We start from the raw sequence: 18015 nt of genomic DNA on the forward strand, positions 1-18015 counted from the left end.
CCGTGTATTACACTCATTCTGATTAGTCGGTGAAGTACTGGATATTCTTCCATCCATCTATACACTGTAAAATCTAACCTAATTAGGGTCGATGAGGTGCTTTAATATTAATATAAACTCTGCCATCGCCCCTAAACGCACACACACTACTGGAAGGGAAATGATGATATTTGACCATTACCTCACCAGTGCGTCCCAGGAAAGGGACACCTTGCAAGAAAAGGGATTGCTATACCTCTGATAGGACCCGAACCCTTCTTTCGTATAGGAACCCACACTATCAATGAGCACCTCAGACAGAAGGAAAATGAGGGTACAATAGAACTCACTCATTGGACATAGACAATCCTTCCTAATAAATTTTGGAATGAAAGAAGTAACAGAACGTATCCAAGGGAAGCAAGAAAAACTGCGAATCCTTACAGGATTCTTAACAGGACACTGAAAAACTAAATGAATATTAAAAAAAGATTGGCATAACTCAACACGGCACATGCAGATTCTGCAAGGAAGCAGAGGTGACACCAATACACCTATTAACAAACTGTGGCGCTACATTTGCCCGCAGGAGGAAGTGCTATGGGATGTACAATGTAACCGTAGAAGAAATTCAACTAGGGTATAGCTCTTAAAAGGGCGCAGTATGAAATGCACCCCGACTAATCATCTACACCACCGATCACTACTCACACTAATAAATACACGTACTCAAACAAAACACAAAATCATAACTATACACAATTAAATACTCCCATGTCCATTGAAAAACGGAACGGGGAAGTTTTTTTGTACCTGTACCTATCCGTATAAACTAAACTATATATATATAAAACAGTTCGTGACTGACTGACAGACAACACACAGACCAAACCGTTGGATCTAAAGGGCTGAAATTTCGACAGTGCAATCCTATAATGACATTGATAGCGGCTAACGATGTTTTCTTACATTTCGACCTCAACCTATGATTTTTTGCATTTTGAAGAACGAAGTCTGAAAGACTTAAATATGTACCATAGTGGCACTTTTTTAAAATAAACTGTTACAAAATATTAATGACTGACGACCTCTGCGTTGACTCACCTGAGGAAGGATTAAAATAAAACCGAAACGTTTTGGATTGAAGAAAAACTGGTTGTTGTTTTTTCGAGATGACCTATTATCCCACCTTCGAGAAGGAAAAATCATAAGATAGGGGCTAAGAAAGGATTTTTGGAAATTCCATCCCTATATGTACTAGCACTTTCATCCCATTAGAAAGGTACTTTAAAACAGAGTCCCGCCTAGACGAAGTCGCGGGTAAAATCACAACACGAAACTCGTACAGGAAAATACTTTTATTACGAACTAATCGAGGAACTATCGATTATTCTGTATGTATATTATTCAGTTTTATTTTGCATTACAGTTTTCTTTTCTTTTCATTTTTTTTACAGATCGTTTTTCACATTTTGATCTTTTGTGTATTGATGGAACTTATAAGATTCGTAAATAAAAGAGAGGCCTTGTAAAACGTACAGTTTTATTCTTTAAATTGACTATTGTTGTCGTTGGATCTGATGGTACTCAGGTATGGCCGCCGGCGCGGTAGACGAATCGATATCCCGTACGCCGTTTGAACATCATCTAGGTTAAGTTGAAGTGAAGTCAGGGTTCTCGAATCTCGTCTGTCTCCTAGTCCGGTTGTCGAACCCGCTCCGTTCTCCAGGAAGAAAAAGGCGTTGTTTTTTCTTCCCCCGACAGGCGACGAGGGGGAAATTAAAGGCAGAGTCTCGTTTTTAATCTCGGTTTGTAGAAAGATCGCGTCGGCCCTGTGGGCATGGGCCAGGAGGAAATACCAACAGATATCCCGTTAAAGGAAAGTGCCATTTTGTCCCTGTTTGCGGTACTCGAAAGGCCGACGGCGAAACGCGATGGGTTTCTAGTTATGGGTCGCGATCCAAAGCTCGCCGGCCAGTTGTCTATGCGACGAACCTTCTGCCTTTAATTCCTGCTGATGGTCGAGAAAAAAGTCCCTGTCGAAAAGGGAAAAGGAAAATATGAAGCCAAGGAATTTTGTAAGTTTGTGTTATTTTTTAATCTATTATTATTAAATTGACTATGAAATATTTTCAAATATAGTATGTATTAGCATCTTACATCTATCACACACACTCATAGCTTCAAAAAGTTTACAACTCCATCCTACATTAAATTAAAAAAAATCATATGAATTTAATTCTCTTAAACAAAATCTAATAGTTTCGATGATTTCATTGAACAACCATACTGCTATTTTAAGCTTTATATCATTCAAATAAAGAACAGATAAATGTTTTGAATAATTTTTTACATGTGTTATGGCCTAAGATTTATTGTGCATTTATATTAAAAAAGTCTCGTTTTTCTTCTTAGCTTATTGATCCTGCTGCTAATTAGGGTAAAGGTTTCAATAATTCAAAACTTTATCTGTTGAGCTTGTTTTTCAAGTATTGTAAGAAATCAGGTTTGATACGCCAGACTGTTTAAGCATTTCATGTCCTTTTCTTAGAATTTCTCGTATGAAATATCTGATGAACTTCTGCTTGTTCTCCCTTGAAAAACCTCTGAAGATGTCTAAATGCGGAAATGCATTTTGTCAGATCGAACTAGCAAGAACATTTGGGCCAGGATGTAACCTGTAGCTCTATTGTTTCATATCCACCAACGCAATATTATTCTTGCTAGTTTTTGCCATTATACAAACTTATAATTTGATTTCCTATTTTTCGTGGTCCGCTTGACCAATTAATATCATTCAATTAATTAAGGTTAATAATTGAGATAAAACAGGCAGTGTCACGAGCAGGATTCGAACCCACGACCTTCGGCTAGATATACCGCTGCTCTACCACTTGAGCTGTCGTGACTTCAATCCAGTGGGACACTAAAATCCCATCTGAACCTCACCTTTTGAATTTTCCCTCCTTTTTGCCATTTTTCAATTGTCATGTAATCTATTTGGTTCTCGGGTGACAAATGAAATGGCGACGGAGAGCTTTAGTGAAGTATACTTCATTTTAATTCATTAAATTCACTATTTTTCATGGTCCGCTTGACCAATTAATATCATTCAATTAATTAAGGTTTTTAGTTGAGATAAAAGTCAGTGTCACGAGCGGGTGAGGTTGAGATGGGATTTTAGTGTTCGAGTGGATCATGATAGCTCAATTGGTAGAGCAGTGGCGTATCTAGCCGAAGGTCGTGGGTTTGAATCCCGCTCGTGACGCTGACTTTTTTATCTCAATTAAAAACCTTAATTAATTGACTTATAATTTGATAAAAACAACAAATTAAAATCACTACAGATGGCAAAGCAGTGAATTTGCTGCTTATTCTCCCTCGTTTTCTCCTTTTTTCAAACTTATAATAGATCTATAATGAAGATCTATAATGTTTGGACCGGATGAACCTGTATGTCATTCTGTAGCTTGTTGTCTCGAATGAACCAAATCATCATTATTCTCGCTAGCTATAAACTGATTAAAACAATAAAAACAACACACGTTAATACTGAAGATGGAAAAACACTTGAAACGTGTCTGATAAATACAGGTGGATCAGGAGGATTATCACAGATGGTAAGACGGCAGTATAATTGTGAAATGTTGGTTTGAGGTCTGCATATTTGTCAACCTGTTGCTTGATCATCTTTGATTGTCCTGACCACCTGTTATTGTTGGACTGTGTGACTTATTTTGTCAATTTTTGTGGTTTCATAAGGTGAAAACAGTGTTCGACCGACTAAACCAGCGATAATAGGCAAATTAAACCAATTTGAGATGATAAAACAGTAATATTAAAAAAAAAGTATTGACTTCTGTGACATGATAGACCTGTTGCTTGATCATCTGATAATCCTGCTCACCTACTCTTGTTGGCCATCTGGTCTAGGTTGCTCAGTAAATAAGGCAGATCAGGATTATTGGAAATGACCAAACTGCAATATTATTGTAGAATATTATATTGTCATCTGTGAGGTGATCAACCTGTTGCTTGGATCATTTATGATCAACCTGCTCATATATTCTATTCTGTATGATGTTGTCCTTTTTTGATGTTTTATAAAATGAAGACAATGTTTGAAAGAATAAAGCAGCAAAACAAGGCAAAGTACAATCAGAGTTGATCAAACTGCAATATTATTGTAAAATATTGTGTTGAGGTCAGTGAGATGGTGAACTTGCTGTTTGATATCTCTGATTAAACATTGGCCTTTATGGCCTAGATTGGCCATTTTTTGATGTTTTATAAAATGAAACCTGACAGACTAAACCAGTGAAATAAGGCCTATTAAGTCATCGGATGGCTATGTTATGAAATAGTATGTTATTATGTTGAGGTGTGTGAACAAGTGTTAGGACTACCCGTACAAGTTCACTAGAAACTCAGCTAAACCTCCTCTGGAAACAGTCATCAAGAAGAAGCTAGGAAAAGCTCATTTAAGCTCCAAAAACGATTAAATGAAATGGAAACTAAACACTTCAGGCACACTACCATAATTAATAAAATCAGACACCCATTCTTAGAAAGGGGACTGACGATCCCGGAAACATTCTTTACATCCTATAAAGTCTCAATAGACTATAAAGAAGAGGAAAAACTCGGGAGAGCATCAGGTACAAGGATGAGGTGTACACAGATGGCTCAAAATCAAACGAAGGAACCGGTTGTGAATACTTGTGCTGTGTAAAATCTTAAAAGGGATTACACTGGTTAAAAAAAAAAAAATCAGATAGCCAAGCAGCTATTAAAGCATTAGCATATAAAAAATCACATCATAACTAGTCAGTGAATGCATCCAAAATCCCAAAACCTGAGGAAACAAAACACTCTGATGATTTTCTTGGGTGCCAGGACTCAAAGGAATTTTGGGTAATGAAAAAAATGAAAAAGCAGACACACTGGCCAGAGGAGGATCTGCAAGATCTTATAAAGGCCCTGAACCTATTCTTGGAATAATAAAAAGAAACACAGAATCCTCTATTACAGAATGGATCCAAAAAAGACAAAGTGGATAAACTCTAGGGGCATTGGACGCAGTAAAGTTATATTAAAACAACCCTCCCCAAGACTGGCAAACTCACTGCTGCGATTGAAGAGGGGAAGACTCAAAGGAGTGATAGGACTATTAGCCGGTCACTGGCATCTGGGAAAACCTCTACATAACATGGACATATTCAACGGTGATCCCATTTGCACATTATGCAATGAGCAGTAAGAACAGCCACCTGTAGCATCTTCGGTTTCGAAGCAACGGCTCAATGGAGATAACCTAACATACAAAAATACCCGGGGATGAAATTGTAACAGTGATAGTCAATGACCTAATACTTCTGAGAAGAAAGATTGAATCGATTGCACTGAACTAGGGAACTAGGAAGGCACAATAAGCCAGAAGGCTGCAGTGCCTGGGGAGCATAAACCCTGCTTCCTAGTATCAATCACCTATTATTATTGATTTGTATGGCCTATTTTTATTTTTTTACATTTACATTTTATAAAATGAAAATCGTGTCTGATGAACCAAACCAGTGAGAATAGGCAGATCAGGATTATTAGAGATGATCAAACTGCAATATTATTGCAAAATATTATATTGTGATCTGTGATACACCTGTTCTTCATTCATCTTAGATCCCTGACCAAGACACCAAGTCTTGTTGGTATGTATAACATGTACAGTATATCTTGTTTTTTCTTTTAATAAAAAAAATAAATAAATGTGGTTTGCTAAGTGATGAACCTGATGATTGATAATCTCAGATCAACTTGATTGACTATATTCTCACTCAAACATCTTTAGTGTTCATCACAGACAAACTTCTGAAGATGGCAAAACACAAAAACACGTATGACAAGTAAAACTAGCAAGAATATATGTACAAATTTGGTCGGATGAAGCTGCAGTATTATTGTGAATCTTAGTGAAGAGTTCTCTGTGACGGAAGTTGGTCTGTGTGTTACTAGGTCAATTATATCGTATTGTAATTTGCAAGAAGTTTTAACCCATATCTTAATAGTCTCTGATCATCCTGGTCACCCATATTTGTTGGTTTAGTCTATCGTAAAAGTTTCATCATCTGTCAGTGATATGAGTGACATAGTGTTTGTTGAGGTAATGGACGACTAAAGCTATAAAATTTATTGCTGGTAATGTTATTCTTCAAGCAGTTGCTGTCAAAATTTAAATAAAATAAACTAAAGAAATTGGGTGATGAAGCATCTGACAGTTTGTATCTTAAACTTATATAAACATTAACAAAGCATTTTAAAAAAATACAGTTCAAGCTCATGTCATCTAGACAATCCTATCTTCAGTTCAGATCAACCAGTTTAAGTGATAGGCTTCGTAGTCATGATGATCCTTTTTAAACGTAACATATATGGTTTTTTTTTAAATTTGACATCATGTTATTTTTACTTTATCGTCTGTTTTTTCTTTCAGGATTCAAATGACAACTTTAAGGTCTCCAAATCCAACATCTGGAGTCGCGAGCTCCGAAATCGATTTGTCCTGAGCTCAGGGAAACGGAGCATCACATTCCAAAGTATCAATGGCCAACCGAAGCGTAACATCAGAAGCTGCAGGATATCAGTCCTTGCAGCTAGGACGCCATCTTCCTCCGAAGATGAAGAAACGGAGATTTATGAGAAGCGGAGAACACAAAATAAAATGTGTGATCGAAAAGAAATAGGGAATGTTGATACTTCTAACAGTAAGTGCTTATTTTTATTTTCATGGAAAAAAATTAAAGTATGAATTGGTTTGTGGTGTTCAGGCGGAAGCAATATTAGGGGATGCAGGATATCTGTTTTAGCACGAAGCGGGCGCCACTATTTGTCGGAAGATGAAGATGAAGAACCCATGTTTACTCCTCCTCCACACAGCCTGCGAAAGCGCCACTGTTCAACTAAAGAAAATCTGGCTTCTTCATCTCGTGAAGGTATTAATTTATTTTCAACAAAATGTTAATATTAAAAATGTGTAACTTTATTTATTTACTTCTTTTTTTTTTAAAGATGGAATTCGTAGGAGTCAGAGACAGCGCAAGCTAAAATATGAAAACTGTAATGATTCATGGATATTTGGATCGCAGTCTCTTAAAGGGTATCCTAGCTTGACTGAGAACAAAAAAGAACAACCTTTAGAGGAAGAGGAAGAAGAAGAGGAAGAGGAGGAGGAAGAAGAAGAAGAAGAGGAGGAGGAGAATGTCAATGAAGAAAATAACCAAAGTAAAGAGAAGGCTTCATCGAAGCAAGAGGCAGGGATGAAGAAAGAAGCAGACAAAAAAGAAGGCTCTTCTGATGAAGGCGATGAGAACGAGGACAATTATCAAGATATGTACGCACGTGTGAAACAGCGCAGGCGTCAACAAAAGAACTCAGATTCAACAGGCTCTTCTGCGGACGATGAAGCTGTTTCCAAGAGAAGAATAAGGACGAGGAGTGGGAAACAAAGGCAAGAGAAAATTAAATACCAGCTTAGAAAAACTAAGCCCACAGTTGAACGGTTTCAAATTGCAGGTGAGTTAATAAATTTTTTAGAAGAATCTGATTCACAATGATAAAATTCTTCTATATTTTTATTCCTTGATTTTTTTTTATTTACTGTACTTATTGTTGCACTGTTCTTTTCTTAACTTATGACAATTTATTATTCATGAAATCTTGCGTAATAAATAATTAAAATGTAATTGATGCTTTTTTTAATTCAGAGCCATCGTCAAGAAGGCAAGTTCTACGGGAAGTATTTGCACGGAAAATTCACAGGAAAAGGAGAAGGTCTTCTTCTAGTTCTTCATCTTCAGATGGTCATTATGATCGTAATCGAGATCGAGAACGTGATCGGGACCGTGACCGTGATCGTGATAGAGATAGGAAAAGGTCCAGAAACAGGTCAGGTTCAGTTTAAGCCTTCGCATTCGATTTCGACTATTTTGTTTAAATCAAATTTAAATGTTTTAAATTTAGATTGGAACTAGCCGGCGGAAACAGTAAATCAAACACAGGAAAACTCGCTGATGTGGACCCAATCTCTCTAGATCATTCGATCCGTTTTAGTAATATCGGCGGCCTGGAGAAACATGTGTCTTGCTTAAAGGAAATGATCCTGTTCCCGATTTTGTACCCAGAAATATTCTCTAGATTCGGCGTAGTACCGCCGAAAGGTGTGTTGTTTCACGGCCCACCAGGTACTGGTAAAACACTGATGGCAAGGGCACTTGCGAACGAATGTTCCATAGGAGAACGAAAAGTGTCATTCTTTATGCGGAAAGGGGCAGACTGTTTGAGTAAATGGGTCGGTGAATCGGAACGACAGCTCAGAATATTATTCCAAGAGGTAAATATTTCAGTTTTAAGTTTAATTTTAATTTGAGTATATTTTTATATTTTATTTTCTCCCACAGGCTCATGAAGGTAGACCTTCGATAATCTTTTTTGATGAACTTGACGGTTTGGCTCCTGTTAGGTCTTCTAAACAAGATCAGATTCATGCCAGCATTGTTTGCACCCTGCTTGCACTTATGGACGGTCTTGATAACCGGGGTGATATAATCGTTATTGGTGCAACAAACCGTATCGATTCAATCGATCCCGCATTGCGACGTCCTGGGCGTTTCGATAGGGAACTCCATTTTCCCCTTCCAGGCGTTAAAGAGAGGCGGGAGATCCTCGGAATCCACGCCAAATCGTGGGCAGATGCTGGTGTTTTGAACAAGATGGCAGAAACGACTGCGGGGTACTGCGGTTCAGACCTCAAAGCGCTCTGTACAGAAGCGGTTATCCAGTCGCTCAAGAGAGTTTACCCACAGATTTATAACTCGAGCAAGAAACTTCTTCTCGATCACAATAAAGTCAAGGTTAGTTTTGTGTTTTTACACTAAACTACAAATCTAAATAGACAAACATTAAATGATTTGTAATTTGGTTTTAGGTCTCAAAAATTGATTTTGAACGAGCACAGCGTAGTATAGTCCCAGCGGCACAGAGAGCAATGTACACACTGGGAAGGAAGTTGCCTTTATATTTGGAACCCCTTCTCAGCCAACCTCTTGCACAATTACTGTCGTATGTGGGCGATGTTTTTCCAACGGCTTTTAATAGACTTCATGGGTGGTAAGTTTTATAAATTTATAAATCTGTTGTATATAGTTCTCACTTCTAAATAAAACTTTCATTTTAGCACAAGGGTAAATAGATCGCCTAGCTTACTTATTGTAGGAGAGCAGAAGCAAACATCTTTTCTTGCAACTTCTCTATTGTACAAACTTGAACACTGCCCAACTCTTTCAATATCCCTGGAAACGCTGTATTCTGAGTCGGCTCGATCACCTGAGGAAACTGTGACCAAGGTTTTTAAAGAACTTCCTCATAGTTTAGGTTCGATCCTCTGGTTTGGAGATATTTCCTTATGGTGGAGGAATGTCTCGGAGACAGTGAAAGCCGTATTTACAAGTCTCTCTTCTCTTTTGGATCCTTCGCTGCCGATCCTGTTCCTCGCTACATCTCAGACTGGAAACACGCCATCGGAAATAGACCGGTTTTTTAACAAATACAGGAATGAGGTGTTCACGGTCGAAAGGCCGAGCAGGGAGATGCTTGAAAACTTTTTCCGGCCCCTTTTCCGAATGAGAGCACTGAAACCACCCCCAGTGGCTAAGAAAGAGAGGCCGCTTGAACAGCTGGCCGAAGCCCCTCCTACACCCCCTCCAAAGCTAACAAAAGAACAGCTCGAGCATCTTCACAACGAGGAAGAAAACACTCTTCGTGAATTGAGAATTTTTCTCAGACAAATTTGCGCTAAACTCGCTCGCAATAAACAATTTTACATGTTCTCCAAACCCGTTGATACTGAAGAGGTTCCAGATTATTTACAAGTAAGCTTTATTCATTATTATTAATCTATTACCTCAACATCATTACAAATATTATCTGTACTCAGGTAATTCAAGAGCCGATGGACCTTGAGACTATGATGACCAAAATTGACCTTCATAAATATACTTGTGCTGAAGATTTTCTTAAAGATATCGATATGATATGTGCAAATGCTCTCGAGTACAACCCAGACAGAGATCCTGCTGATAAATTGATCCGGCACCGAGCTTGTTATCTTCGCGACACGGCATATGCACTTATTAAAGGTCTGTTCACATAGCGATTGCTCAAGAAGTCACAAACTGCATCGGTCATAGTGACATTTCATTTTATTTTCAGCCGAAATGGACTCGGATTTTGAAGTGAACTGTCGAAGCATACGCGACGCTCGGAAGGGAAGGGATGAACAAATGGAAGAAAAGAAGGAGGAGGTTGTTCAACCCTTGGAAGAGAAAGGTAAAGAAGTAATTGAGGTTTTGTTATAAGTACAATTAAAATTAACAAACAATCAAATCTGAAGATACGATTAATTAAAAGGTTTGATAATGTTACTATTAGCTAAAACACTCCTTTAAAACAATAAATCTTAATGAATTTCCAAATAATATAAATCGACTAAGTTCAGTGAGGAATAATTTATTTTTTAATTTAATTTAATTAAAAATTTAATAAATATATGTATTTTGAAGAATCTGATGTAGTTTAGGATTCATACAATAGTATTTGTTAATAATTACATCATTTTCATCAAATTAATATATACCTACATTTATTATTAAACTTGTTAAATGATTATGGATAAATTAATTCGATAATACTATTTATCTGTCTTACAATTATTATTATTGTTTAATAGAAGAAGATAAGAGGGAAGACGGTCTAGAAAAGAAGCCAATGAACGATAAGCGTCGTAGGCGCAAACGTTGGTCGAAGGGCTTTATAAGCAAGCCTAAAAAAAATTTACATAATGATACAAATTCAGAACCCCATTCGACTCCGATTAAAAGGTGCAAGTGTGATGAAGAAGTGCTTGAAAATGGACTAGACGAGTCTACAACACTGGACGAAAGCGTATCTGTCCACGAGGAGGAGACATCGCAAAAAGTGGTAGTCAACAAGGTGGAACTTGACGCCATTTTCCATCAGACAGTCGACGCCGCAGACAGCGCAAGCGGTTTTGAGCGTCTCCTCGATCTCTACTCCGCCCTCGGAAATATCATAGACTCATACAGCAAATCTTGGGATCGGACCAAAATGCCGTCGGTAAGATATCGTAAATGTACACTTGTCCTTGTCTTTGTATGAAATAATTGTAAACGTTCTATCCTAGGAGCTGAAAGAGCAGTTGGACAAATTCACCGCTCGTATTGAAACTGAAAGTTCCGACACAAAAGAAGAAATTGAAGACCATGAAGAGGAAACCCATTTTTAGAAATTTTTCACCCTAGTTTTTATTTATAATATACCTTTTTGCCAGCTTGACTTATATTCTTTTGGTTGTTGATGGTTTTTCTCTCTCTTCTAATAACAACTACACCTCTTCACTGACAGCACGGGAAACGGCCAAATTGTAAATAATACTTTTATACACATTACAAAAAAATTACAATATATAAACAATTGTAATAATTATAGAAAGAGCATGTGCGAGAGACTGAAATATACGTATAAAAAGCATGTGCTTGTATGTCATAAACAGGCATACAATATAGGAAATATATGTCCAAGATGCAAATCAGAAAATAAATATATATAAAAAAAATTAGACTGTAAGTAATTTATAAATAATTTTTTTACACTTAATCTTTTTTAATAGTGATTAAATTTATGAAAATATGTTATTAATGTTTGTTTGTTAAATGTACATTTTTACAAAAAAACAAAAACAAAAAAAATACAAACAATGGGAAAGTATTTGTTTTTTATTTATTACAACCCCTGAAGTTTCAATAATAATCAAGCGGTGGTTGGAAACAAATATATAATTTATAGTTTGGTTGGTTCTAATTTTTTTTTCTTAGTTTTTGTTGTCTTTTCTCTTTTTGTAGATTGTTTAATTTTTGTTATTTTTAGATATTTTCTTGAAGGTGCGCTTAACAAAAATTGCATTCGAACGATGTGGGCTTGCTGATGGCAATACTTCATAAAAAAAAACAGTAATAGACCAAAATGAATCAGATGCGACCACGTTACAGGTTCATCACCTTGCATTCTTCAAGGAGAAATTAACAATAAATATAACCCATATAAGTATTTAATAGTTACAATTAACAATATTAAGTGTTTTAATTAATTATACTTTTAATCTAAAGTCTTGGTTGAGTTGACGAAGGTTGTTTCGAATTCCGTCCATGAACTTGCTTTTTCATCTCAACCAATACCTTAGATAAAAAGTATAATTAATTCAAATACTAACTGTTATACTGACTTCATTTTATAAAAATTAATGTACTGTCATAAAATAATGGCACAATATTGTACAACTAACCAATACTAAATATTATTTTGGTACTACTATTGACTACTTGAACAATAACTTTTCAATACATTTTTTTAACTAATATTCATTTAACAGATTGTTAATGGCCACAAAAATTAGAGCATTGACACGTCAACTCATCGGTTCTACTTGCTTTCAACATAACTAACTACTAACTTTAACTTTAACTACTTGCCTGTGAGTTGATACCAGTTCGGTAGACAAGCCCAGTCATCGGTGTAATTCCATGATTACTTTTATTATTATGTATTTATTAATTATGATTATATATGGTTAGAAGCACAGTTATATTAATAATATGTACATCTGTGTTTTTTAAATTTTATTTTGCGTGTAATGTGATTTTCATCAGTCAATTTAATCAGTATGTGGATAGGTTTTTGCCCGTTGGCCGAAACTCATATCCACGGGCATCAAATTTGTATTATCGATATTGATACAATGAGACCAGTGCTCGAAATTTAGTGCATGTATGTTTTTGTGTAATCATACACTAGTGCTTAAGCAATATACGTAATTATATTTTTAATAATTTAAATAAAATGTAATTACATTTTTATCATTTACTCTTGATGAGCATATCACAGGCTGTTATTTACTACAGTTCTGATAGAGAAATGTAACTACATTCAAGGAGGATTGGAAGAATCGGCCTGCCCTGCCTTTACGGCATGGCACTGGGACAGAATGTATACAAAGGAACCCCAAAAAATAAAAATCATACATGTTAATCTCGTGTAGTGTGCTATATATAAATAATTAATTAATTAAAAAAATAACTTGCAATTACAGACAGAAAAAAGTCATTATATGCATTTTTAAAATATCAAATTATCACAGAAAGTATACATATAAAATATGAAAATAAAAATGAAACCAACAGAAAAAAAGACAATCAACAATACACACATATATAACAAAGAGAAAAACATACATATTTAAAATAAAAAATATATGGTATATATTTATAAATACTTTTAAATACTTAATAAATATTATTATATATTACTTTATTATTGTATATTTGTCTTTTTTGAGTAAAAAGACTTACATTTGGATTGTGTAGATAAATTTAAACACTTATTTCCAGCAGATTTTATTTTAATTAAGGCGGTAGGTTTTATTTAACCCTCAAATAAAAGAAAATTTGCTGTAACTAAAAGCGTTTGAATTTATCTAAAAAATCCACGACGAGGTTCCATCACAAAGAAGTGCTAAAAGAAATGTGTTAAGAGTTCTTTGTTTTTCAACTGATTCTGAACTGATGACTTTATTTAACAAATATTTCATATTTATTCTTTTATAATTATTCATTATTTTATTATATATATTTTTTGTGTATATGTGAAAAAAGCTGTTAGAGGCTTTGTTTTTTGACTGATGGTGGACATAGTTTTTTTTTTTTCAGACAATTTTTAACACATTTTACAAAATATTTATTTACAGATACTTTTCATTATTATGTATTATTTAAATTAATTTTTTTTTTATCCTAAGGTCTTGGTTGAGATGAAAAAGTTACTGGCACGAATGGGATTCGAATCCACGATCTTCGACAGCAACTCATCTCAACCTACAACCTTTTGGATTTTCCCTCTTTTTGTCATTTTTCAAATGTCGTGTAATCGAATTGGATTCTCAGCAACTTATGAAGTGGCCAAAGAACGTGTGTTCGAATCCCACTCATGACACTAAATTTTTAAACTCAACCAAGACCTTAGAAAAAGAAATTTAATTGAAATAATTAATATAGTCAATTACGACTGTTAAACATGTATGGATTAGTGATATTTTTTGTACATATTTATTTAGTTTTTTGTTGCAAGAAAAACTTTACAAAAAGAGTTCTTTATTTTTCAACTGATGGTGGACAGATAATAGTTGAATTTTTTTAAAATTTAATTTTGGAAACGATTTTTTATACATTTTACAAAATATTCATTAATAAATACTTTTCATTATTATTATTATTGTTTTTAATTAAAATGAATTTGTTATGTTAATTATATGCAGTATAAAAGAAACATTAAATATTATTTGTAAAAAAAATAAACTATTAGTTCTTTGGTTTTCAACTGATGGTGGATTGATAATTGCTGATTTTTTTTTTTAGTTTTAGACACGTTTGTTATTTAATTGTCGTAACAAATATGTATTTATTAGAGTAAAAGTGTGTTTGACGTTTTTGCGTCAAATCCAAATCAAAGGGGCAAATGGGTAAATCCGTAAATGTACGAATAGCTGTGTGGAGGGGCGGGGAGCGATCCCCCCTCGGATCAACAAGTGGAGGGGCCGTTCCACTCCCCTTCTGCGATACCGGGGCCAGTCCCGAGCCGAGCCCGGAGCCGTGCGGTTCTCGAGAACAACCGATAAACTTAAGATGGACTCGCCTCAGCTGTACGACAATCCCGGCGAGATGAAGAAGCCGGTCCAGCCGCAGCAAAAGCGTTACACCGAGCTTTCGGACTTGAACGCCCCCGAAATCTCGCTCGACCTCCAGAATCTGATAGACGATTCCCAGTTCAACGAGGGCATCTTCAACGACATTTTGACCGGTCCTAAGCCCCGTTATCAGAACAGGACGACCCTAGCTTATATGCCTCAGCCTGTCCATTTCGAGGCCGTGAAAGAAGAGCCGGAGGAGTTTAGGTACACATACCAGTCGCCTCTCCTCAAGACCCAGCTGAGGAAATCTGGCAAGTCGATAGACAAGAACACCGACGAATACAAGAGACGACGAGAGAGAAACAACATCGCCGTGAGAAAGTCTCGGGAGAAGGCCAAGATGCGCTCGCGTGAGACAGAGGAGAAGGTGAAGCTCCTCATCAAAGAGAACGAGAGGCTCCAGAAAAGGATCGAGCTCCTCACAGAAGAGCTGAACGTCCTGAGGAGCCTCTTCAGCAACGTCGGCGTCCTCCCGGAACACCTCCACCGGGAGCTGAACAAACACCTTGACACTTACAACCACCAATAACACACCCTAAACCACCCCAGAAAAGAAGGAAGAAGAAGTGTACTGTGCAAGTTTCAAGTGCTTTTCTTTATATTTTATATCCTCACAACTGGAAAAGTTAAAGGTAAAAGTACTTACTCTAATGGTTTGGAGCTCGGATTTATATTATTGGATAAGGCTGTGATCTTAAATCTTTGGTTTTGGTTCTGTGCGGGCATAGGATACAAACGTACAACTGGGATCCGTCAATGCACCACCCTGTTGTTATTTGATTATAGATCTTCTCAAACTGTTTCGCTTTTTTTTTCCGGGCTCGGTGCTCAAGACGAACCGCAGCGGACCAAGTGGTCTCGAGGGGCGTAACTATATTTGGCGTCTTCTTTCTTTAACTCGACAAAATCCTTCGACTCTGTGGCATTTTCTGTGTTGTTTCTGTTTCAAGTGGTTCGAAGTGTTTGTTCCTGCTTTCTGGTGATGTTAGATCCAAGGTTAAGCCGTACTTACACACTTTATGGTGCTGCTAAGTAGTAAGCGCCTTTCTTGACTTGTGATGCCGATTTGGAAAAAAAAATTTCAACCTGTCAGCAATAACGATTTGTCCTTTACTTCTTCATATAATCAGAATTATTACAATCGAATTTGTCCAAAAAGAAATACGATAAACAAAAAAATTGTTAATGATCACACCTTAAGGTTTAATTAATATATTAATCTTTACCATTATCTAATAAAAAGGTCGTAAAATCGTTCTTTCCAAGCACATTTTAATAATGACATAATTGACCTATATTTTTTTTCCTTTGGGTTTCACGTGTGTTCCTTTTTTTTTACTACTTCTTAATATCTTAACATATAACGTAGATGTATATACCGCCATATATTAAAGTTACCATTTTGGCAAAAAAAGTTACCATTATTAAACAAAAGTAGTCGTGCCAAAAGAAAATTATAGAGATATGTAGTGTCTATAGTCATATTTCGTGATTTCTGTCTCAAGGGGTGTTTTCTCAATTATAAATAACAAAGGGATTTTTGAGTTTTTTCGTGTAAAAGTGAGAATTTAGTTTTCGAGTTAGTCTTTCATTCTTGTCTGTAGACAACATACGAAGTGCAAGAAAATTTCACGTTTGTTCAAAAGGTTAAAACAGGATCTTTAATTGACCAATGTCAGGAAAGGGTTGAAATTTACGGTCTGGCTGCTTTCCTACAAATCGACGCCATTTTTTAAAGAGTTCTGATGCTTCGTTTTTAAACCAAGTACCGAATCTCTCTTTGTTTTCTTATTAAACCCCCATTTTCCTCTTACTATCTTTCTTCCTGTCAAAACTATTTACTGTTTACACTTTGTACTTTTCTTTTATCCACCGGGACAAATCGATTATGGACTTTTTAACTTTCCGCCTATCCGCATTTCTTCGTTTATTTTCTTTCTTGCAAACCCAATCTGAACCAAAACCGTTTTCCCTCTCACGTGTTTTTTCTTTGTTTTTGCCCGTTGTTTTCCCTCTCACCGATGGCCTTGAAAATATCAAACTGTGATCTTCCGAGCTCCGATCATCGAGAAAAAATAAAAAAAAGCTTAACGAGAAAATTGATGTTCTATATATTTATTTACTATTGTATAAAAATATATTTAAAAAATAATAATAAAAAGTCTAACAGCTATGTAAATATGATATTGTTAACAGAAAAAGAAAAAATTGTGATTTATAAAAAAAAAATTATAATTTTAACATTTTCTTTTTTTTCTGGTGTCGGACTTAAAAAAAGCTTTGCATGTGTGTATACTTAAGTATATTAAATCAGCATAAACAATATACTTAAATATTCAGCAGAAATCTTCTTCTTTCTTCCAGCGATTATATATATCTAAAAAAGTAAAATTTTTTAAAAATTAAAAAAAAGCATTTGTATAGAACTATTTTTGTTACCTTTTATATATAAATATATATATAGCGAGAGAGAAAGAGTATAATAATGATAATAATTAAAAAAAAAAGAAATTTTCAATTTTAAGCTAAGATGTAAACAAAATTTATTCATAATGTGTTAAATGGAGGATATTTTGTTAAAAATGTTGTGGAGGAGACAAAAAAAAGTGAAAAGTTACCAAAAAATCTGTTATTTTTAAAAACTTGGAACGAATTAAAATATAATTTTAAACCAGTAAATTTAAGGCTTTTTACTCATTAATAAAACACAAATACATCTATTTATACAGTTCCACTTATCAGCACTGTATATATCATACCATTGAAAAACAAGAAAAAAAATCCATGTAAATATTATTTTATTATCATTAATTGAGGATAATTTATTGATTTTTATGGAAAAAAATTATTGAATTTTTTTTGCGTTCTTTAATTATAATAGTAATTAATTTATTTTTTATTCCAAAAAATTATATATTTGATACATATAGCTATATATTTTCTACATAGTTAAAAACAGATTATATGGTGTTAAACACCCACAATTTTTATTTTATTTTCGTTTTCATTGTAGATACTTAAAATGACATTAAACAAAAATTGGTTTCGTTCATTTCTTTAATCTAATAGATTTGTATACATATTATTTTCTTTTTTATATATATATAAATATATACATAATTATATGCAAATATACGAATTTGTAGTTGTTAAGTTGGAGATATAATTTT

At 35.0% G+C, this 18015-nt stretch overlaps 2 protein-coding genes and 1 long non-coding RNA gene across 5 annotated transcripts; 2 read left to right on the top strand and 1 right to left on the bottom strand.

The window, feature by feature from the left end:
• Positions 1-1505: 1505 nt before the first annotated feature.
• On the bottom strand, positions 1506-2245 carry LOC106662261. Its single transcript, XR_001339864.2, has 2 exons — positions 2140-2245; positions 1506-2015 (listed from the first exon to the last, which is right to left on the bottom strand). It is a non-coding gene; the product is annotated as an uncharacterized LOC106662261 (long non-coding RNA).
• Positions 1593-11690, top strand: LOC106662260 (ATPase family AAA domain-containing protein 2B-like). Of its 3 annotated transcripts, XR_001339863.1 has the most exons (14): positions 1593-2057; positions 6467-6737; positions 6801-6965; positions 7042-7545; positions 7737-7917; positions 7993-8362; positions 8430-8882; positions 8957-9138; positions 9206-9899; positions 9965-10166; positions 10240-10356; positions 10757-11163; positions 11231-11470; positions 11536-11690. XR_001339863.1 is itself a non-coding variant. In XM_014386209.2 (13 exons), the coding sequence occupies exons 1-13, from the start codon at positions 2040-2042 to the stop codon at positions 11330-11332; spliced, it is 3666 nt and encodes a 1221-aa protein (XP_014241695.1). In that variant the 5' UTR covers positions 1593-2039; the 3' UTR covers positions 11333-11690. The 3 variants fall into 3 exon arrangements, 2 of the variants coding, with proteins under 2 accessions (XP_014241695.1, XP_014241697.1); XM_014386209.2 differs by having other exon boundaries at positions 11231-11690; XM_014386211.2 differs by having other exon boundaries at positions 6840-6965; positions 11231-11690.
• A 3011-nt stretch (positions 11691-14701) lies between these two features.
• LOC106662328 (CCAAT/enhancer-binding protein beta-like) lies at positions 14702-15646 on the top strand. The gene has a single exon (XM_014386354.2). It carries the CDS (start codon positions 14781-14783, stop codon positions 15372-15374), a length of 594 nt encoding a protein of 197 aa, XP_014241840.1. The 5' UTR covers positions 14702-14780; the 3' UTR covers positions 15375-15646.
• The last annotated feature ends 2369 nt before the right edge of the window (positions 15647-18015 follow it).

The sequence above is a fragment of the Cimex lectularius genome, unplaced genomic scaffold, assembly GCF_000648675.2.
Source record: "Cimex lectularius strain Harlan isolate CLEC.00 unplaced genomic scaffold, Clec_2.1 scaffold3, whole genome shotgun sequence".
NCBI classification, from domain to species: Eukaryota; Metazoa; Arthropoda; class Insecta; order Hemiptera; family Cimicidae; genus Cimex; species Cimex lectularius.